This window comes from Leptosomus discolor, chromosome 19 (genome assembly GCF_034619465.1).
Source record: "Leptosomus discolor isolate bLepDis1 chromosome 19, bLepDis1.hap2, whole genome shotgun sequence".
NCBI classification, from domain to species: domain Eukaryota; kingdom Metazoa; phylum Chordata; class Aves; order Leptosomiformes; family Leptosomidae; genus Leptosomus; species Leptosomus discolor.
Window position 1 is genome coordinate 7,614,527 of NC_141409.1, and position 22,677 is coordinate 7,637,203.

General features: G+C 44.5%; 1 protein-coding gene across 8 annotated transcripts in view; it reads right to left on the reverse strand.

Moving 5' to 3' along the window:
• Nucleotides 1-22,677, reverse strand: part of DNM1 (dynamin 1) — a 68,716-nt gene that overhangs the window by 26,059 nt on the left and 19,980 nt on the right. For 5 of the 8 annotated variants that reach the window (XM_086475857.1, XM_086475852.1, XM_086475855.1 and 2 more), the window contains exons 2-13: nt 17,575-17,648; nt 16,252-16,401; nt 14,952-15,155; nt 14,338-14,436; nt 13,532-13,692; nt 12,295-12,437; nt 12,076-12,211; nt 10,820-10,887; nt 9,636-9,774; nt 1,396-1,482; nt 1,117-1,187; nt 610-661 (exon numbers count right to left, since the gene is read on the reverse strand). In XM_086475857.1, the coding sequence (XP_086331983.1) occupies nt 610-661; nt 1,117-1,187; nt 1,396-1,482; nt 9,636-9,774; nt 10,820-10,887; nt 12,076-12,211; nt 12,295-12,437; nt 13,532-13,692; nt 14,338-14,436; nt 14,952-15,155; nt 16,252-16,401; nt 17,575-17,648 (1,384 nt within the window). Of the gene's footprint in view, nt 1-609; nt 662-1,116; nt 1,188-1,395; nt 1,483-6,265; nt 6,405-9,635; nt 9,775-10,819; nt 10,888-12,075; nt 12,212-12,294; nt 12,438-13,531; nt 13,693-14,337; nt 14,437-14,951; nt 15,156-16,251; nt 16,402-17,574; nt 17,649-22,677 lie in introns of all 8 variants that reach the window. The other 3 variants (XM_086475858.1, XM_086475854.1, XM_086475860.1) reach the window with 1 other exon arrangement.

A 22,677-nucleotide genomic window follows, 5' to 3' on the forward strand; every position in this document is an offset into this window, starting at 1 on the left:
AAATCTGGGGGAAAGCCCATTTGTTAGCCCCCTTTTAATTGTATGTATGCTCCTTACAGTTTCTGAAGGAATAAGGGAACTCCTCCCGTCCACTGCTGTCTTCTCCTGTGGGTGTGTTCTCATGCATACCCAGTGCACCCATGGCTATAATCACCTTTTGTCTCCCTGTACAGAGGCTTAAGTATTTCCAGTGAAATTTCCCAGAAAAGAGTCCATGAACTCTCTTAAAATCCCTTTGCAGAAAGTCAATACCACTGATGGGAAAGACAACTAGAAGAGACCTAGTGCTCTGTACCCCTCACAGCTAGTGAAGGGGCTGAATAAACAGGGATTTACATAACAATACCAGAAAAGCAAGTCCAGATCTTGATTATGAAGCATCCATTTCCCTCCACAACGCTCTCCCTCCATTGCTACTACATGCTCAGTTCTTCCTGGCTGCAGTAAGCCTAAAATGCTATTCTCCAGGTATAAACAGAGTTCAACAAGTAGAAAACACCAAAAAACTTAGAGCACTGCTGCATCCAGCTCAGCACTTGTCCACCTGGTAGCTTCCAGGTAGCAAACATGTCCTTCTTGCAGCAGTGAAGGAGATGGAACTTGGCCTACCTGGTTGCCAGCTGCCTTCTTCTTGCTCATCTGGCTGCTCCTCTGCTGAGCACTGCAAACAACAGCAGAGACATTCAAAACCCCTCAGGCTCTTCTTGATCACTTGAATCCTGCTCCTAGACAGCTGCTACAGTGAGTTCGTGTCCCTCACCACTGGCCTCAAACCCTTGATAACCCAATCCATTTCCATCTGCTCTCTCAGCCTGGTCTATTCACTTTCTCATTCCCACCTGAACCACACTTGGGTCACTAATTCTCCACAGCTTCTGCTTTTTCCCCCCCGACACAATCCTAATACTCTAACTCCCCCTTCTACACATCCCTATTCTCCTCCCCAACCCTGCAATGCAGAGCCACTGAAAAACACGTAACACTGAGAACTGAACCATACTTTGGGACCACAGCATCTAAACCAGGGCCTTTGCAACCCATTTACAGGAGCAGCATAGGACAGAGCCACTAGAAACACATGCAGAGAAGAGGAGGCAATAGGATGTGGATGCTTACTTGGCAAAGCCAATGAAATCCTCGTGGTTTGTGTTCATGTAAGCCAGCTCGATGTCTATTAGAAGCATGACCTGCCAAACAGAGGCACAGACAGAGCAAGAAAGATGTTAGTGATCGATGCTGCTAACAGGGCAGACAGAGCCCTGTACATTGCTCATCTAATCAGCCCTCTGCAGCCAGACACCCCTTGGCTGAGGCCCCTCTAGCCTAGACTGCTCCTTCAAAGGCATCCCCCACCCCATGCAGTCTTCTCTCTTACACATACTCCTCATCCCCTACCTGATCTTTGGTCCTGCCTTCTCTCTCACGAATGTGAGTAGTAACAATCCTCTCCATCTCCTCACGCAGATGAGGGTACTGGCTGAGCTGCAGGAGAGAGAAAACACGTGCACATGGGAAAGGGAGGTACAAAGGGGGGAGCAGCCCCCCACATGTATGCATGCATACATACACCCTGCAATCAAACTGTCAAGGGAAGTTCTAGAAAGCTGGACTTGCAGACAGATTTTTCCAAGTTCCTGGAGGTCTGCTGGGAATAAAGTTCATTCCCTCTTGCTTTGGGCTTCAGAGAAAAGCCCTTTTCACTCTTGCAGCAACCCTTCTGCCTTCACCAGACACCTGCTCCAAACCTACCACATTGTTCCTGGCATGAGGCTCTTGACAAACCCCAGATGTAAATGCACTGCTTATTGCTTGTTGGGTTTTTCCCCATGAAAGTGAACAATTTCTCTAGATGTTCAGCATGTCATTGTAGTAGGCTAAGTAGGTAAATGGCCTGTTGCTGCAACCTGCTAAATCCTACAGGAAGCCTCTCTGGGAAGTAAAGTGGATTTTAATCCCCATTTGCTGAGGCACCAAGTGAAAGCATCTGGCTCTCAACAACATCTGCGAGCAGAGACAGAGGATCTGACCAACTCAAGGGTACATGTCTTCAAGAAACACTGTGCTTTGGGCATCCAGCTGCTTCTACCTGGTCTCCATGTGGGTTGGGGCAGGATTACAGAGCTAAGGTCTATATTCACACCACACCTACACCACACTTTCTGCCACGTTACCGAGGAGGGAATCCTTTCCTGCCCAGACAAAGAAGTAGGACTTCACTAGCTGTGGTTCAGAAGAAGAGTATGTGCAGAGATCATGCATGAGAAACACTTCCAAAATCAGCACCCTTAAAGCCCTCTGAGTTTCACACAACAACTACCTACTTGCCTAGATTCACAAGCCTCTAGTGATTTCAACAGTGGTAACTGCATGCTTCTCAGGTCAGGCCCAGCACAGTCAAATGAAATTGATCCTCCAGATCCAGGATTGAGCCCTTTCTTCCCCACTTTGCCCATCACCTGCGAAATAATTCCCCTCCCCTTTTTTTAATATTACCTCCAATTTTACTAGCGTCAGACAGCATTTCCTAATATCAGTCTTTTCTATCCCCTCAAGGGGTTGTATAAAAAAAGAAATCTCATTTGCCTATGATCTATACTACATTTGTTTTGTTCCTCCAATTTACATGACAGCTTCTTAAAACTCATTTGGCCTTTTGTTCTGTATACATAAGAAATTATAACATGCTAGAAGGAACTGGCTTAAAGCATGCAGCAGCACTACTGGAAGCCAGATCCTACACTAGCCAGCAACAATATTCTCAACATTTTACTACAAATAGTCTCAAATCCTTTCAGCACCCTTGAAGTCAAGCAAGTTGCAATAGCCTGGAACTGAAATTGAGGACTAGCTTCAACACCATCTATTTTCAAATGCATGGTTTGTTTTGAACATCAATGACCCTACAGAGGCAGGAAAAAACCAAGTGGAATTAGCGTTCCCCACCACCATCTTGTCTTGAAAGCACAAACTGGGTGTTCTCCATGATCTTTATGGTTCAGGCAGCTGGTTGCTTCAGAGACACACAGGCAGAGCTTCCTGTTTCCTTTGGGGGGTTGGCAAGGGATAGATGGGCAAGTTGTGTCAGACAGAAAACCAGGAAGTTGGAAAACCTCTAAGCAAGTCTCAGCTTCTTTGCTTCAAATTAAAAACCAAAACAAACAGTCAAACAAAAAAACCACATCAAACCTCCTCCCACCACCTCACTCCCAACCAGTACAAATGCACACAAAGTGCAAAACAAGTTGTGGTTTATTCAGAACACGGGTCATCCAGCAACACTGATGTGCAAAAATAAAGTCCCCATGCAGGAGCTTCCAACCCCAAGCATGCACAGGAGAAGCAAGAGTGGGCAAGGAAAGACATAGACAAGCCATAGGATGTCACACCCACCAGGGAACATGCAATAAGGCATAGAGGGGCAAGGAGTTATCACCAGCAGTACAAACAGCACCCAGAAATGCCATGACTCTGAAAGACAGGAGAGCAGGAGACCCTTCAAGGGGTTAAGACTGTCAGCCTGGGATCACATCCCAGCTGAAGTGGGTTTTCAATCCTGTTTTAGCTGTATTTGCCTGTTCAATCAAAATACAAGCTCACAGCCCTCTTTGAAAATCAGTTTGTCCCAATGTTACATAGTTCCCCTCTTTGCAGACTCCAGAAGTCCTTGCCAGCACACCAAAGAGCAACCTTTAGCTGAAGGGCTGCTGACTTGCAAGACCTTCCTGCACTTGAGATGCTGCAGTGCAGTCTGGCACAGAAGGTTCCTGCTTTTGGAAAAACACTATCTAGAACATTATCCTCCTAAATTAAGGGCTTGTATGCTTACACCAGCTTTCTGTTTATTTTGGAGCTACTCTCCATTTAACCAACTGGAAGAAGCTCAGAATCAGGCCAGTCAGAGAACAGCTGTTAATAGCTACCTTCTCTTCAGCCCTCAGTTTTGCCTAATAGTCAAGAGTCAACCGCAAATCTCTTTTCATACAGGAAAGCTGTACTTCTGTTGCACGCCACACAGATGGGTTTGCTGCTTTCTGTGTTCTTTATTGATAGTCTCATATTATTCTACCTATGCAGCTTTATCAACTGTAGATACAAAGATTTCTTCACCATCTGGGATGAAATAAAGTAATTGTGACAGCACACAAACAATAACACACAATAGTTCAGGACAGCAACAAACCAAGGCTACAGGACTGTTAAGCTAATTCAAGAGGGTTAGCTCAAGCAGTCTTTCTTTCAAGAAGTCTTACAGGACTTTTAGTGAGTTTAAAGGTTTGGTTTTGTCTTCTGAAAGACAGCATCAGTCCACAACCCAGAGGGCTGGGTATTACCTTACAATTAGCATCAGTCCTAAAGTAGCCTTTTCCAGATGGCTCCCCTAATAGCACATGCTCTTGTCCACATCAAGCAGTTAGGGCTATAACATGCAAGATAAATATTGTAAATCAACTAATGACCCTGTGCAGTTACTACCCTTTGCCTTATGCCATCAGATCCCATCTCAGGCTGGCTGTTATCCTAAAGTGATCTATGGCCGTTATCTTCTACTCTTTCAGAGGGAGATACAGGCCAGATGAAGCTTCTCGCTACATACAGGCATTTGACTTTAAGCATTGCTGAACACTTCCTTTTATTTTCCAGTACTATTGCTAGTTATCTCCATTCAGGCAGTTATTTCTCTATTTAACACCTGCCTCCCTGGCCTTCCCAGCTTTTATTGCAGCCACTAGTCTCCAATGTCACTGCTACAATCACCTTCCTTACAGGATGTATCTCAGTTGCATCACCTTGGAACATCCTCACAGGGTCCTCCACCATGTCACAGATTAAAATCCACAGAGCAAGTGGGGACCCAGCCAGTCTAATCATGTGGTCCAATACAGAAACTGCAATTCAACATCCTCAGGGTTTTCATGATCCTTCTCCCTCCCCACCCAGAACAGACAGCTCTAGCCAGATACAGAAAACAGTGTAAGCAATCAAACCCACAAAAATAAACTAAATCCACAAGAGACACGGGCTGGAAAGGAGTTTCTCTGCCTTGCCACATCAGCCCCTACAATTAGCAACAGCAGGATGCTGCAAGAAATAGATTGGGCAGAACTCAGGGCATGTCAAAGGCATCTCCTCAACAGAGGTGGCGGTGAGCTCTGTATTCCCAAGTGCAACCAGACCTTCTTAGCTCAGCTCTCACCTTCACTCTGAACTTGTATCAGCTCTTATCTTCCCCTCCTTCCCTACCTAACAGTATACATTGGTGAGGTTGGCTGTAACCCTGGCAGAAGGCAATTGTAATTTTCAACTCCTACAATAACTCACGAAACGGCCCTTTCCAACTCAGATTCCAGAACATACTCCTGTTGTGCCACAGACATGTTTCTGGCCCCTCGCTGGTAAGTTTAACGCTAATTGCCATTATCTGCCTTTTTTTTTTTAAGGAGGCATGTGGTGCCCCCTCCTGGAGGAAGCCAGCCTGGGACACAAACCCACTCCTGCCCCAGCCTCTAAGTAGTATTTGACCCCATTCCATGTCATTTAGGGCAGTTTCCCTCTCCACCCTCTGCTAGCCTAAGCCTTCACATCCTGTGGCTCACAGCATACAAGGAAAAGTATCCACACTACCTCCCACTGAGCACAGTCCATGGAGCAAGAGGTCAGCAGGAGAATGATGCAGAGGATGTAATGCCTGGAAAAGCTTTTCCTCAAGCCTTTTGGGACAGTAATCTTCTGTTGCCTCTGAATACCTCTTGCACCTCAAACTTTCAATTGACTGTTGTTTTGTACATGCTACTGCTCTGTAGATAAGATGAAACCTGCAGACCACTCATGCTGTGGGGGATGCGAGGTCTTTTTCTGGCTTTTTATCTTTTTCTACGGTATCTGGATATTTTTAAGGGGGTCCCAGAAAAAACAAGAAGTTCCAAATGTGCAGGCAGCAGCACAGCAAGAGGGGCTTGCAAAGGGTTTGATCCACACTGAGGTGAATGCCACTGAGCAAGGCAGAGGAAAAGGGTATGCTAGAGTAATCCACTGAATCCCAGCTCACTTCTCAGCTAAAGAGCCCATCAGCTGGTGTCCACTTCTCTTGGCCTGCTTTTAAACTGCTCTTACACCTGCAGGTTGCTGCTCTCCTTTAGATGCATCTTTATATCCATTTTCTCTCACTAGGTTTGATGGAGTTCCTGGGGGGTGTGTGGAGGAACAGCATGGAAGTGTGTGGGAAGGGGGTGGGCGTTGACCTTTCTTTGCATTTTTGTTTCTTTACCTTTTCGCTACACTTTCTGATGGTGGATGTGAGCTCACTCACTACCATATCCACACACTTCAGACTCGGCTCCTTCAACTTCTGCACCTGCTTTTTCACTATGGCTTCAAAAGCGAGGTCAGGCGTGAAGAGACCCGTTCTGCATGGCAGGGGCAGGGTGGGAGGAAGCAACGAGGAAGAAGAAAGCAAAGCAGAGAAAGAGCAGGAAGGAGGAAGAAAGAGAAGGAAGGAAAAGGGAAAAGAGAGAAAACAAGGCAAAATGAGAAGTGAGATTTTGGTTCATTCCACTAGCTTACTGAACCAGGTGAGCATTGCTATGGGGCCTGTGCACTGCCAAGTATCAGGAGAGTCTACAGGCAAATGGAAGTGGCAAAGGGGAATGAGGAAGGAGCAGCTGGGCCAGTGAAATGGTGAGCTGTCAAAGAGCAAGATGAATGGATGAAACCCCCCCAGAGATCAAGTGATCTCTTCGTGAAGGAAAGCTTCTCTGGATTTTAAGACAAAGCTGCTTGCCACAGTGAGCCACTGCCTCTCTTCCTAGAAGCTCACCATGTCTTATTTCCCTTTGTCTCAGACATTCCCCTTTCCTTCCCGCCACCGTTATCTCCCCTTCATGTTTTCCTTATTCCAACTGCAGGAAGCCTGAACAGAAGCCAAGACTTGCAAAGGTCTGTCACTCGCATCTTGTTTTGGCAGATCTGAACTGAATGGATGTCTCTCAGTTTCAGGGATTCAGACAAACAGCTCCACTGATGGAGCATATTCCATCTCACCTTCCCTGTAACATTAACTTCCTCAGTAAGAACAGATGTACCCAGTATTTAGGAAAATGCAAGCATTCTACAGGGCACCCATAGCTATACAAAGCATTCATTCTGCCCCAGCTAACCTGCAGCATCAGGCCAAAACAGGCCTGTTGGGGTTTATAAGGAAGCATTAATTTCCACTGATATGAAGTGGCCTGTATTTTCAGAGGCTCCACTATGAAAGAGCAGAAAGTCCACAGCAGCTGAAGTTACTGAAATATGGCCAAGGTTAATCCAATTCAAGACTACTGCACCCAAGGAAGTTTTTCAGCACATCTTTAACACTTCAGAGCTTCTACCAGGATGCTTTTTGTTACACAATTTGAGTTACTTGGTTTAGCATGAGGCATTACTGCTTTGCAAGCACTTTCAAGGGGACAATGTCCCCTTGACATAGGAAGGACATACTGAATTTCTAAAGGTACAGTTAATAGCCAAACCTGGGGTGCCTACAGCTAACAACAAATCCAGGGCTAGCTATAAATAACCACCACCTAATTTAAATCAGAAGTTCCCCCCTTCACCTCATCTTTCACATCTGTGGATAACATCTGTGAGACTCCAAGCAACACCAGTATTAAAACACTCTTCAACTCCTATTATAGGACCTACAACTAGTCTGCCCTCTAAGCAGCAAGGAGATGGAATATGCTACAGGATTCAGCTTCACCCAAGGGTCTCTCTCAAGGTGCCAACAATGCCTCTTTTGAGCAAAGCAAGGGCATTTCCAGAGCAAAGTTCACATCCTGACTCAGCAGCAATTCCCTACAAATCCAGTTGCCCCCCTAAGATAAAAATATATGATTCCTCCACCAGATTTGGGGGACCCTGCACACAAAAAATATTTTAAAAAAATCAAGTCCTTTCCCGTACCCAAGCATCGCCTGAATGACAGTATTTTGTTTCTTCAGATATGAAGTTGTAACCATGGCTACTAGAGCACACACAGAGCAACTAGCACCAAAGTCAACCATCAAATTCTTGTCAGTAGGATCTAAGCTAAAATAGAATGCATTAATCCTGAATCTCTGACATTTGCCCCATCCCTGTGGTCTCCCCTCCTCCCCTATTTCCCACCCTGCTGTACCCACCACCTGATCACTTGAGGAACCTGCCACTGTCAGAACAGATGGTCTATTCTGAAGTTGTCAGTAAAAGAGAAAACAAAAAGAAACAATGAAGAAAGGAGTGAGAAATGGAGGAAAGGATGCAAAGAGAAAGAACAAATGGGAGATTTTGAACAGCAACTGATGGATGGACAACAAATCGAGAGAAGCTTCAGAGGGCATGAAAAAGGAGGGCCCTTCTGATCCAGTTAGCAGGCAACTCTGGATACTTGGCAGCCCGAGGGCCTGTGCTTACCTGTCGCCAGGCTCTAATGGCAATTTTCTGGGTGCTCCCCACAGTCACACACCCCAAGAGAGGACAGCAGGACAGAAAAAGGAAGCTCCTCCAGCACTCTAGAAACCTGAGCAATCTCTCACTGCATCCACTTTGCTTCCCCAGTCTGTCCTGGGGGGCAAAGTATGTGCCTGCATGCCTGAGCCCTTCTGTAGAGGCTCTTGGCCCTAAGGACTAGGCATTTCTGCAAGCGATGGCAAGTATCACCACTTGGGCATCTTCCCCCACCCTTGCAGAGACAGTGTCAGACTCTCCAGACACCTCCTGCAGCACCCATTTACCTGCACCTGAATAGCCAGTGGTGATTCCAGTTTCCAGTGCCCATACCACCATCCTAACCAAGGTGCCTTTTCATCAGCACCTAGCCCTGCCTGAAGCAGCAAGCCATGGCTGAGAGGAGTGACACAAGTCTTCTTATCTTGCTGCCTTTCAACCCCAACCTCAGAAACAAAGGCTGCCATATCCAAAGGGCAGAATCCCTCCCTCATCCCCAGTATGGATCCCAAAGGACAAAACCTGAAGCCCTCTCTCTCAGGGAGCAGGACCCCAGAGGTTGAGGGACATTTCTAACTCGCTGCTTCTCAGCCACGTGCTGCTCTTCCAGAACAGGATATGGACCAAGCCAACCAGAAACCAAGCCAAACACCACAGGAACATTTCTGCAATACAGCCCACAGCTATAACTGCTGCAGCCTCTGAAGTTCAGCCCCACACAGGCTTCCAGTAGCACCCAAAGGCTAGTTTGGAATTAACCCTCTCACTTCTATAAGGACAGATGGGACAAAATTTAAACCCTGGTTTCTGACTTGGAAAATAAACACAGATACTAAATTTAAAATCAAATGTGGCCACATAACAAATGCCCTTGTTTTTCGAAGGAATCAGGAGTCATACTACAGAGGAGTGGTGGGGACATCTCCAGCACCCCTCAGCTCTATAATATTTAAGGGAGCAGGGCCACGGCCCACATCCCACAGCACTTCCCTTCCTGTTTGGCTTGTTGGCTGGATCGCCCCAGGCTGGTACCGCTCAGGTCTAGTCATGCTGAGGAGGTGGTTAGAAACACCAAGTGTGGCTGCAGGCAAGTCCCTGCCCAGGTCACAATGCTGCACTGCAGCCAGCGAGCGGGTGGAAGGTGCCAGCTCCATGCTGCCTCTGGTTACCTTCTTGGTGCACTGTCTAACGGTATTGATTAACTCCGAAATGACCATGTCCACGCATTTCAGGCAAGGTTCTTTAATCTTCTTCACCTGCTTTTTCACAATGGTCTCAAAGGCCATGTCGGGTGTGAAGAGACCGGTTCTAAACACCCAGGGTGGGGACAAGACAAGGCAGGAGGGGGAGAAGGGGCAAGGAGAATGTCACAGCGTTACACACACATCTTGGAGCAGGCACCGCCATCACTGAAACCCGGCACGTGACGCTGGGGAACATCATGTCCCCCTGGACAAGCCCTGACTGGAGTCTGTGGAAAATGGGGGTCGCTCGGCACCTCCCAGGAAGGAGGGGCTGAGGGCAAAATGGATCCCAGCTGCACAGCCATCGCCAGGCCACCATTTCACCACAGCCATCAGGCCTAGGGGTGGCAGGGGCTGACCCCTCCACAGCATATTTAACCTTAGAGTTGTGCAGCAGATGGAAGGCCTTTTCTGAAAGGTTTTCTTGATGATTAGGACATTGACATGTTTGATACTGTTTATCAAGCTCAGCTAGTGACTGAGCAAAAGAAATAAATGAATGAAAATAAATCTAGGTCATTATTTGTTCCCATCCCAGTGTGCAGGAAGGGCTCTGACAGGCACCAGACCCTGCTCACCTTCCCAGAAGCAGCACAACTCACGGTCCCTGGGCTGTGCTTTCTGACAGCTAACCTCCCCCGAGGGGAACACAAGCTGTTTGATAACTACATCCTGGGGCCATTTGGATCCTGCTGATGCACACCCCAATGCTCCCTCAGATCTCTAGGGGAGGAGGTGCCCAGTACCAATGACTGTTGGTTAGTATGGAGACAGAGTGAAAACCAATGGTTTAAGTTTTAACTAAATGTAGTACGGGCTTGCATCCCTCTTTCTATCCTTTCTTATGTCAAGACACAAGGGAGAAAATGTCTAGTCATCAAGGCAGTTTTACCTTTTAGGCTTCTGCAACTCTCACAGGGGAAGAGAAAGTAAACTGACTTGGACAATTGTCCCTACTCCCAGATTCAAGCCACGAGGGTGGTCCAAGGAGGTTATCCCTCCCCTTTGGCTGACCTACCGTACCTCTGAAGTCTTCAACTCCATTCGGAAGGTCTACAGGTATTTACAAGGCTATGCAGCCAATGGTCTGCCTAGTGGGTGATACGTGCCTGATACCATGGATGTTCTTGATGGCATAGCTAATCTCCCGCCGCAGCTCCTTCTCATCGAACTCCATCTGCACCAAGAGAGAATTTTATCAGAAACTGTCTGACACTTATTTGCACAACCCCAGGATACACAACAGCATGCTTTACAGAAAAGGTGTCCCATACCAGCACTACCATGCGACAGATGAGATATTAACCCAAGTATTTGATACAGAGTCCAGCCATAAGGCTTCTATTGCCAATGCAGGCATCCTGGACAAATACAAATAGTTAAGGGCCTACATTTACAAACGCCAAGCCCCAGCAGCTCCCAAGAAGCCTCTCTGAGATAAAGCAATAGGACTGAAGTGCTAGATTGCTTTCTAAAACAAACTGTACTGTCTCCCAGGATTTAGCATGAGGTCTTGGCAGCTGTTTTTTTTCAGTGAACACCACAAATAGATTCACAATCCACGTACAAAAACGTATTACCCAATACAAGGCAGGCTCTTGTATTTCACTAAAAAGGTCTCATCTTATTCAAATGCAAAAAAAAGGATGCAAAATGCAGAAAATCCATGAGTGGAATGATTTGGCTCTCAAGTCTGTTCCAGCCAACATGAAAAAAGTTTTTCTGTACCATTTTGATCAGGTTAGTGTACTTCGCCATCCATGAAAACTCATTCAATAAAAGTCCTCTTCAACCATCATGACAGTAGAACAGTTTCTACACTGTTCCCACCTCTAGGTCCTTGACAGGGGACAGACAGAAGTAGTCCCAGGTATACTCATCTATATCCTCTTTCCTGCTTCTTGCATATCTATTAGGGCAACTTCAGGTCTAGCCTGGTGCTCAGGATCAAAGAAATACAAGTTCCAGCACCATTCGTACTATGTGAAATTCAGTGAAGTAGCTTTGACACAAAACATCTGTAAGGACATTGTCATTGATTTAATATTTTTTCCTGTTAAAGGAAGTTATTTTGCACATTTAATTTAGAATTTAGGAACTAAGCAAAAGAAATACTACCATTTAACCAAGAGAAAGTTAAGTTCTGTCAGAAGGACAGGGACTGAGGGAAAGGTCAGCACTATGGGAAGGCTCCAATAAGAGACAAAATAAGCAAAAGGTGATAAAAGGAAAAACATGAAACAAAGTAGTCAAAGGGAAGGACAGCTGATCAAAGATATCAAGAAGAGTAAGGAGACAGACAGAGGAAGTAACAGACAACAGGCAAGACAACAAAGTGGATCTCAGCAGCACAGGGAAGCAGTACCTTCACCAGCTCAAAGGGGAAGCGCTCATGGAAGATACGGTTAATCCTAGCTCCTCCTGACAGCTCATAGGTATCAATCTGGTCTCCAGAGCCTTCAATGCGTTTCTCAAAGTCCACAGCAAACTGCTGGACCATCCTGAAAGAAAACAAAAAGCATGACGTAGAAGTCAAGGCTGAGCAGTCATCTCCAGGCAGGGACATGCAGCTGAGGCCACTTACTGAAGCAGAGCTTTGGTCTTGCGAGCTGGGTCATCAGGGCGAAAGTTCTTGTACTCCTCCACCTCCTTCTCAATGGAGAGAAGTTGGCTTTGGAGCTTGTTCCGCAACCCTGGCAGGGTGTCACGGATGTGGTTGGTCAATTGCTGCACAAGAAGAAGGTTTAAGACGATAATAAAACTCTGGTTACTGGGAAGAGTTTGCCACCAACACACCACAAAATAAAGATAAATCCTCCTCTCTTCTGTGTCAATCCTTCTGAGTCATCCTAATAAAAAGTCTGTCCCAGGACAGATACCAGTTATGAGCTGGGTGTATCCTGCCTCCCCAGCTCCTACCTTTTGCACCCCTCTATTCTTGACCTTCATTTTACCTTCTAGTCTGATACAAAACTCCCATTCATACAAAGCCTGCTGTCTCCAACCCAAGAATGCTTCACATAAAAAGTATTGGCATTTGTTATTTACATTGGGTAAAGGCTATTCTGTCTTTAGATTAGCACACCACTGACACCCAGGGTGGTGGTTAAGACCTTTTTCAACAATAAAGGTGACAAGGCAAGGTGGAAGGTGCAAAAACCACTGATGAGACTAAGAGGGTTTCCACAGAGCATAGCTGTGGAAAACTCCAGTTTAAAGATGAAAATTTAAATAAGGAGGAAAAATGACAAAATAATTCTTCACTTAAGGGAGTATTTCAAGCAAGTAGAGAAAGAAGCAACAATAAGTTGCTACTGTATGAGACAAGTGATAAGACAGCCTTAATAGATGAGAAAATGACTACCAGTATCACATTTAAATCAATCTTTGCAGCTTACTGTGAGGTACAGAAATCACTAGAAATTTAGAAGGTATCTTTTAGCTTAACCAGAAAGACCTTGCATTCTGGTAAGCAGAAATGCCATGAACCAACTACTGATTTTGCACCAGTGTCACTGAGAGGATAAAGCAGTGCTCTGCCTGTGGTGTCTATGCTCCGTTATTGGCCTTAAGGTGTTTCACTGTATTAGTATTATACAAGTCAGGCACACGTCATAGGACTTGGCACCAAAATGCCTTTTATGATGCAGAGGAGGAAAAGTTCACAAGTCTCACTGCAGCAAAACCATTTAAAGTATTTATCAGTTTGTTGACCACAAGTTCTAGCTTTTCCTGTATTCTTCCATCTTAGAAGAACCCTGATGGTCAGCTTAGCCATTCTTGTGATGTAGTGGGCAGCAGTTCTTAATGGTTGACAGTACCTGGTTCAATACTTTCTGCAGGTAGGGGGTTCCCATGCGATCAGCCATGTGTCTGTAGGCTGGGTGGGAGAGAAAGAATTTTCTCTCTGCAGCCAGAGCTGCCTGAATGTCCTTCTTGCCATCAATGTCCTTCTGACTTCTGTTCACTACACCAATGTAACCTGTAAGAGTAGAGTTAGAGATCAGATGGTTGCAAGGATGAGAATGTGAACAGGACTCAGCCTGAGAAGGAAGCTACCCAGCTGGCAGCACTACAAAAGGGGAGTTCCAGTACCAACATGTTATTAGGAACCAATTGGAAGAGTTTAAACCTAGAATTTCCTCTGAATGGCCCAGGACAAAATGCAGGACAAAAATGACTATGCAACTCATTCATTGGAGAGTCTCTGGTTAAAGTCCTTAGGATAGGTGCTTCACTATGGCTAGACATAGCATGTATCACAGCCCAAAATCATTTCATCTGATACACTACGGCAATCTAATAAGAGATGAGGGGAGTCTTTTAGACAGGAGTTCCACTTTTGCAGATGGCCTTATTAAAAGTAGTAAGGAAAGAGAAAGTAAAGAGCATGAGGCTATGCTTCTGCTAGGACTACATACCAAGGTACAAACACCTAAAAAGTTCCTATTAACAGTGTGATTGATCCCTGTTCCCCAACTTTTCTCAGTCCCAGCTTGGAACAAAGATGGTTTAACCACAAGTTATAACAGATGTTACAGGAAGGGGATGCACTGGAGGAAGGGGATGCGGCCATGACACCTCACACAGGGACAGGAGATCATCGACAAAGCATGAGGAAACATACCTCTACGAAGAGGAAGTAATTTATTTTCTAATACATCTCGTGCATCAGTTCCTTCATCCATAAGATCCAGCTTAGTGATGACTCCAATAGTGCGCTGCCCTATAGAAAAAAACAAACATACTTGATCATGCAAACAACTTGTGTAATATTTTCCCCTGTTCACAGAGCTTACAGGTTACCCAACTTGACTACTTGAGGGCTCCTGAACTCAAACATTACAGTTCCCATCATGTACAAGAGGCTGCAAGAGCAAAACAGACAATCAAGCTCCATTCTCAGTTATATTCTGCTGAAACATGCAGACGTGATGCTACAGCAAAGAGATTTTAATGCAGATTTTCCTACTTTTCTCCAGGCAGAATGCAAACGACTAAAGGAAAGGAAATCCTTTACCTCTTCAGAAGTGGGGCTTGGACAAAGCAAGAAAGGAGGAATAACAGTTACTGTAATAGAATCTTTGTTAACACTCACTAACACCTCTCAGAAGAATGTGTGTTGGTAAAGATACAACCCAAGACAGGAGCCCACAGCTACTGGGCCAATCACAACCAAAAAAGTAAAAGGAAAATTAGGCCGCTGTCTAGTAATATCATGCGAAATTAAGAGATATTTACCTTGAGGATCCACCTCCTTTGCAACCTTCAGGGCATCAGAATTGGCCAAATCAGAGTTGGCTGGGGATACTGCCAGGATGAGGCAATTCTCTTTGGTGACAAACTGCATAAGCATATCTCTGATCTGAAACTCGATGTCAGGAGGCTGGTCCCCTACTGGGACTTTTGTCATACCCGGTAGATCCACCAAGGTCAGGTTCAGGACTAGACACAGGAAACAGGAGACAGAACTGAGTTTTGAGGTTGGAATGTTCTGGTCTGTAAGCACCACCTGTAGCTTTAGTGCCTCCAATATATAATAGGAATAACAGATGCACACACAGAAGCACAGAGAGCTTTCTAGTTTTGTGACTACTTAGTAAGAACTAGCCACTAGTTGTTACTAGTCCTGATTGACAATGATCTCATCACCATTCCCTTCAAATAATTTGTTTTCACACTGCTCAGGGAAACTGTGCCCTCAAAGTCCTTCCACGTACACTACACTGAACAGGAAGGGATGACAGCACTTTTTTCCACTTCAAAGACTGCAGAGTCAGAAGAGTTGGTTCCACTCATGAAGAGTTGCCCCCAGTACTGAAGAGCTCAGCCCTGCCACTCTTATTCAAGGGAGGCTCCTGTTAAAGTCAGATGGGCCTTCTGAAGGACTACAATATGCACCCCTACAATGGTTTAATTGTCTTGCCAGGAGGAAAAAAATGAAAACTAAAAACCAAGCACAAGTTCTACCCAGCCAAATGCTACGTAGCACTGAGCTGCCGCTTCCCATAAAATGCCCATATAACTGTTCACATTTACAGAGGTGGCAAGTTTGGGACTATGTCCCTCCCTTGTTCACACAGAATTCTTCCACTGAGATCAGCAGAGTATGACATAGGCACTACCTGGAGAGAACTATACAAAGTATGTATTTAAATGCAAGCACTCTTCAAGAAAGCCGCTCTGTCAATATATTTTTTGCTCCATTTATTTGCCTAGTGAAGCAGGATCAGAAAGCAGGGAGAGACAGCAGCTCTTCACTGTAATACCCACACTTATGGAAAGGAACAGCCTCAGGAACAAGTTTCTGCACAGACATCTGTTGTTTCAAGGAGAAGTTCTGCTAGCAGTCATACTTCAGCTGGCAGACAAGCCCATTTTAGCAGTATGGCTAAGGCTGACAGCATGGCCCAGGCACACAGAGATTAAAGTCAAAATCAAGCACACTCCCCATTTCATCTCTGTTCTTTGTCTTTCCTTCATGATAACGCAGCAACCTGCCTCATCTAGCTCCTGACTCAGGTGCTGCACCAGGACTCACCATGAGGAGAGTAGACTCGAAGATTGATGGGCACAGGGGAAATCCCTTTGTTGGAGCCAGTAACACGATCCGTTTCCGCCTCAATCTCCAAACGGACCTCCTCAAAATCAGTAAATTTCTTTCCTTTGCAGTGTAGGAACTCACCATACTCTATTTAAACAGAAACAAGAGTCAGAAATGACTGAAGTCAGAGAAACACTCAAAGTGTAATGAAAACCTATCCCAAAACAAAACAAGAAACCACAGTTGAAGGGATGAAGTTTGGCAAGGGCCTTTTCCACTAGGACCTGGCAGGTTGGCATAGGAGAATTTACTACAGTCACGTTATCTGATCAACATCTGACAGAATTCAGTGAGCCCAACATCTTCACAATCCAGCTTTTGTCTCAGGAGAGGTGGCATCCTCACTTGTCTTCAAGTCATAATCCAGGACCTTCTCTGTTAATACTAAGCAACCTTAGCAGGCAGCGGTGACTTCCACAGCCACACTGGTAGATATCTTGGTACTCAGGAGACCTTGGAGTAGCTCTGTATTCAAGTGCTGGGTGTAAATAACAGCCTCATTACATGAGAATGGACTCAAGAGAGTCAAGAGAGCAAAAGCCAAGAGCAAAAAAACTCTTGACATGTTTTTGGATTGGCTGGTGCTTGCGGTTTTTTGTGTGTCAGTCCTTGAAGAGGCTAACCAATCCAAGAATCCTCTGTTTCAATTTTAAAAGCCTCCTAAAAGTCAAATTGTCTCCTTAATGTGGACAAGAATACTGCCATGGATAGATCAAGTTCACCTGACAAGAGAAGTAGTACACCTTGAAACATTCACTTGGCAACTCTTGGATGAGAACTTATGTTAAGGGGAACAGTAATCAAAGTACCCTGCAAGTAAGGAGCAAAACCAGAGAACTGCCCAAAAGACCAGCCACAGAACTCTGTAGTCTTCCTTCCCCAGACCTGAGTGTTCTCGCACTAGGTTTTCAGTACATTAAATCATCTCGCCTCCTTATTTCAGTAGATTATCAGCAGGGTCATCTGGCTTTTAGGTTTTACTCACTTGTAAGAGTCATAGCTGCATAGGCAAAGGGAAATTGTGATAAGTGTATGCATGAAGCCTTGCCTAATAAATTAGAACAAAAACTAAGAAGTATTTTGCTTCTGAACACTTAATATATCAGATGTTAAACAAGCAGAACTGAAAACCAGTTGCAGGTCATTTTTACTGGGGAAAATCCTCATTTATTTTAGCCAAGCAGTGCCACTGATCAAATAATACCTTTCTTGACTAAGACAGCAATCCAGCGGGACACACAGGGAAGGTAGCTCACATACCTGTGCTGGCGTTTACCAGCTGCAGGACCAGCGGGCGTCTGGTTACGATGCCAGATCCACGTGGCAGAAAGTCCCTGAAATAAAACAGGAAGTTTCAGATGAGTGAATGATTGCTTCCTTCCCTTTTCACAGCTTCTCTGCTTCTGTAAGACTACAGGGATTCTAACGGAGTCTGAGCCATGGGCACAAAAAAAGTTAAGGCACTAAAAACCAAGCGCCCCCCCTCAAGGAGGATAAGAGCTTGTTGTTCTCAAGCAGCCTATACTCACAGCACATCCCCTCTAATCCTAACAGCTACAGCTCCTTCAGCTGAAGTTCCAAGCTAACAAGCCGATTTTATACAGCTGTCTACTTTGGAAAAAAATAATCTCTTTCATCAGAAAGAAAAGAGAAGTTGAAGCAGAGCCTGAAAACTAGCATGCCTCCTTCTGACAAAATACAATTGTCCAAACTACAACAAAAATCACTCCCACCCTGCACTCTGGGGCTTGAGAAGACATCACATTGTTCCAGCGTGTAAACACCATATGACACATCTGAAAGAATAAAGAGCAGCCAAAGGCTTGCCTCCACCCCGGGTTTCTCCTGGCTAACTACTCAAGACATACGCATTGCCACAGCAAAAGAAGCAGCAGCTTCCTTCTATATTCACAAGAATCTTGAATTTTTGCGTATTTCAAATCAGTTCAAGGGAAGGAAGCCTTTCACTATCCTTCTCCAAATGCTGACTTTGCAGCCACAACCCACAAGTTCTCCTTTGCTTTTTCTTTTTCCAAACCCAAGTGCTTTGAGCAAAGCTAGGCATGCTCACTGCATCTGCCATGACCTTGCTAGTTTGTGGCTGGTTTTCAAGTACTGAGCTATTCATGTGGCTCTTCAAGAGCCACTGAGCACTTCTGAAAATATGATGGATTGCTTCCTTGCCTAGTGGGAGAAGCATCCCTTCAAAACATGGTTCCTACAGCATGAATATAGTTTTCTTTGTTAAAAGAAGTCCTACCTACATCACTGGGATTCTGGCACACAATCCTCCCTCCCTTGATAGCTGTGGCAATGAATAATTTTGTTAACTCAGTAGTGATTAACTACCCTGGTGAATGAGAAATCTAGGGCTCTCCATTTTGAGAGTCTTGCTTAGTCCTGAATGAGCTTAAGATTGACAAAGGAAGTAAAGATGACTGAGCTTTTAACACAGACCATGACTTCAGCAGTTTGGTTTCAGCTCCTGGTTTGGCCACTAATTTCCTATGCAATACTATGCAAGTTGTTCTACTTCTCTGTATTTCCCTTTCCTCAGCTATATAAAGTAATTTTCCATCTGTTGGGCTGTCAGAATAACTTGATAATATCAAATACTGCAGAGTAGTTTCAAGTGTAGGGAGGGTAAGAAGGCATCCTACAATCTCTAACACCTCAAATAAGAGTATTTCCCATAAATTAAATTGGTTTTAAACTGAAAGAGGGTAGATTTAGATTAGATATTAGGAAGAAATTCTTCACTCTGAGGGCGGTGAGGCACTGGAAGGGGTTGCCCAGAAAGTTTGTGGCTGCCCCCTCCCTGGCAGTGTTCAAGGCCAGGTTGGATGGAGCTTTGAGCAATCTGGTCTGGTGGAAGGTGTCCCTGCCCATAGCAGGGGGTTGCAACTAGATGGTCTTTGAAGTCCCTTTCCAACCCAAGCCATTCTATGAAGTCTGGAGTAATGGGACCTCTAGTACAACTCCACCACTTAAAATAAGACTGTAACCCATTCCCATTATTTCAGACTTTTCAGAAGTATAAAGAGTTAACCAGGGTTTGTCTTTCATTTGTTTTTCAAATAATGCAGCTCTAGTTTTTCCATTCCACTGGGATTAACCCTGGAATCTTTGAGGCATTGCATCATTCTAGCAGCTTTCTGCTGTCTCAGCTCTATTTCTATAGATGTCTGTGGTCAATATGTGAAAGAGTCCTACCCTAGCATCAGTTTTTAGCATAACAAATCCATCTGAGCCGCACTGACTTATTTTGAACTACTTGTACCAGAGAAAAAAAGTATCCTCTATTACTAGATTCCCTTTCTAGAGCACAGACAATACTCTAGTTACTGATCTCTAACTTGGAGTATCAAATCCTGCTTTACTGTAGGAAAAGCACCACTTGCATTTACAAGCATGATCTCTCTAGGAATTAAGATTCCAATCATATTGTGCTCCATGTTTTCCTGAAGCTTTCTCCTTTGGCCAAAATCCCAATTTCTCCGCTGTCCTTGTCACAACTACTAAGGCAAACACTCAGGACAAATGTAGGTGGAAAACCTATGTGGCATCTGGGTTCCAGCATTGTAAAAAAAAAGAAGGATCCAATTTACTGTGTTAACTGAAGTAGCTCCCAGGCTATTCCAAGGAAAAAAAAAAAGTCCTCAGAAGACAAGACAACAAATCCATTAGCCAAATTCAGTCACCTAAATCAACAATCTTAGTGCCGCTAATGAGTAAAAATATGTGCAATTTGATCCTTGATATCAGAAAATGAACATGTGTAATTATTCACAACCTATTGGGAGGCATATGCACTACAACTTTTAAGTTTTCTCAGCACTTGACTCCTATCAGGAGTTGCAGCCAAAAAGCTCTATAAAACACCCACAACTGATGCAGTATCGCCCCACTGTATCCATATTATTTCCTGTTCTTCTGCACTTCCTTTCTCTCTACCGTCTCTTGAACAAAATTCTCCCCCCTCCTACTCCAGCTAAGCCTTTTGAATCATAAACATTAAAGTAAGGATTAGTAAATTCTGTGGCAAGCTGGCTGTGTGCCAAGAAGGCCACGTACAGCAGTCCTGCCTGCCCTCTTGCAGTAGGCATAATAAATCACTTCTGTAAATAAACTACAACAACAGAGCATGTGTGACATGGACATGACCAGCACAGTTTGAGTCCACTTAGGAGGCAGGGGAAAGATCTACACACACACCTATTGCTCCAGAAAAAGCAGCACAAAGTGATGAAATTAAGTCAGAACCAGGGAAACGATACACAAGATAAGAACAAGCATATGTCAGATAACTTGGGCAGACAAGAGCAGAAGGGTTAGATAAACTGGCTTATTCAATTCCAGCACAGGAGCTGTATGGCAGCAAGGCTAGGGAAGGAAATAGAGAGATGGAACAAGGCTTCAGAGATAACACACTATGAGGCTCTGAGTGCTGGAACCATAAGGGCAGCAGGGATTCCACTTGTAAGGCACAGCAACCTCTAGCATGACACCAAGAGCAGCCTCATTACATATGTTGCTATACAAGACTTAGTGCCTGAAATGTGTTATTCAATTAGGTTGAGGGCACCAACCCCCTGCTTTCCTCCTTCACTCTGTATAAGAACCAAAAATTACTTTTTTTGTTGCTTTGTTTGTAAGATGAAGTGGCATGACAACATTTGAATTCTTATGCTTTTAAGCAGGAAGGCCACACAGTCCCACTTCTTCAAGCTAGGCTTCATCCAGAATCGCAAAGTCACAGCTAAAACAGATGAGAAGCTGTATTCAGGGAATACAAATACTTAATTTGCTTGTATCTTTTTGCTTAGCTATTGACTCAGAATCACAGGATGGTAGGAGTTAGAAAGGACCTCTGGAGATGATCTAGTCCAATCCCGCTGACAAACCAGGTTCACCCAGAGCAGGTTGCACAGGAACATGTCCAGGTGGGTTTTGAATATCTCCAGGGAAGGAGACTCCACAACCTCCCTGGGCAGCCTGTTCCAGTGCTCTGTCACCCTTGATGTAAAGAAGTTTTCCTCATGTTCAGGTGGAACTTCCTGTGCTCCAGTTTGTGCCCCTTACCCCTTGTCCTGTCACTGGGCACCACTGAAAAGAGCCTGGCCCCGTCCGCTTGACACCTGCCCTTTAGATATTTATAAGCATTGATAAGGTCCCCAATTGATAATTCCCTTTCAAGACACTGAGATATCAGTTTTAGCAATGCAATTCCAAGCATTTAATCAAGTTGGAAAACTAAGCTCAGATCAGCTGCATTCCCCAAATGGTCAGTTATTGGAAGACTTACACATTTCACACTCCTCCTCTTCACTACTGTCAGAGAAAGGATATTCAGCTAGGTACATTCTTAGTCTCACCAGTGATAGATCTCCTCTTTTAAACCAAGACAAGAAAGAACCAAGGATTCAAACCCTGATGGGTCTCAGGCTGAAAAAGTTCAGGCAGGGAAGTGACCCAAAAAGGCATTTATTATTATATTTTTCAACGCCCACTTCTGAGGTGCTTGCACATGTTCAACTAGCTTCACAGCTACCTCAGGGCAAACCCAATCACATCATCTCTTCCAGTCTTATTTCTATCTTACTATGCAGAGCTGCATTAAAGCACAGATTTGGACTGAAAGCTGCATTAGTAATGCAATAGTAAAAAATGAGGGATGGAAAACAATCTATCAGTTACTGTAGAGCAACATTCAAACAAAATCTAAACATATCAAACATATTAAGGCTATCTTGATGTCATGCAACACCACATTTATAATCAAGGCACTGGGGACTTGCAGTTCCCCCACTAGTTTTTCAAATTAAAGCCAGGTACTCTGTATGAAAGCCTCCATGCATTAGGTATCTTGGAATCCTACAGAACAGAAAGGTGCTATTAATAACAGAAAAAGCATGTTTGTTCTATAAACAAGTTTCAGAGCTCATTTAATGACTTGCACTGTACAGAGATTAGAAGTTAGAGGTAACATGGACCAAAGAAATTCCCTCCTAGTCTATTTATAAGATGCAGGAGACTAACAAACTGCTTGTATAATTCTACATAGGCTGTATGGAAAGGAAAGAAAACATCTATTGATGTAGTCAAAAAAAGTAGGACAGATACCCACAGGAAAAGTCTGGGACTTCCTGAAGAGGCACACATTGAAACTCTCGGAAAGTCTCTTGGGTTTATTCATCGCTACTATATTGAAGAAAATGTGACCATCTCCATTAGAAGATACTTCCATGAGCTGGTTTGCTGCAGTAGGGCTGCATTTGTTCCTAAATAACACATACAAACTGCTAGTTGAAAAAAAAATACTTGTTCACCCCTTTGGTCAAACACTTGATCTGATGTTTTCTT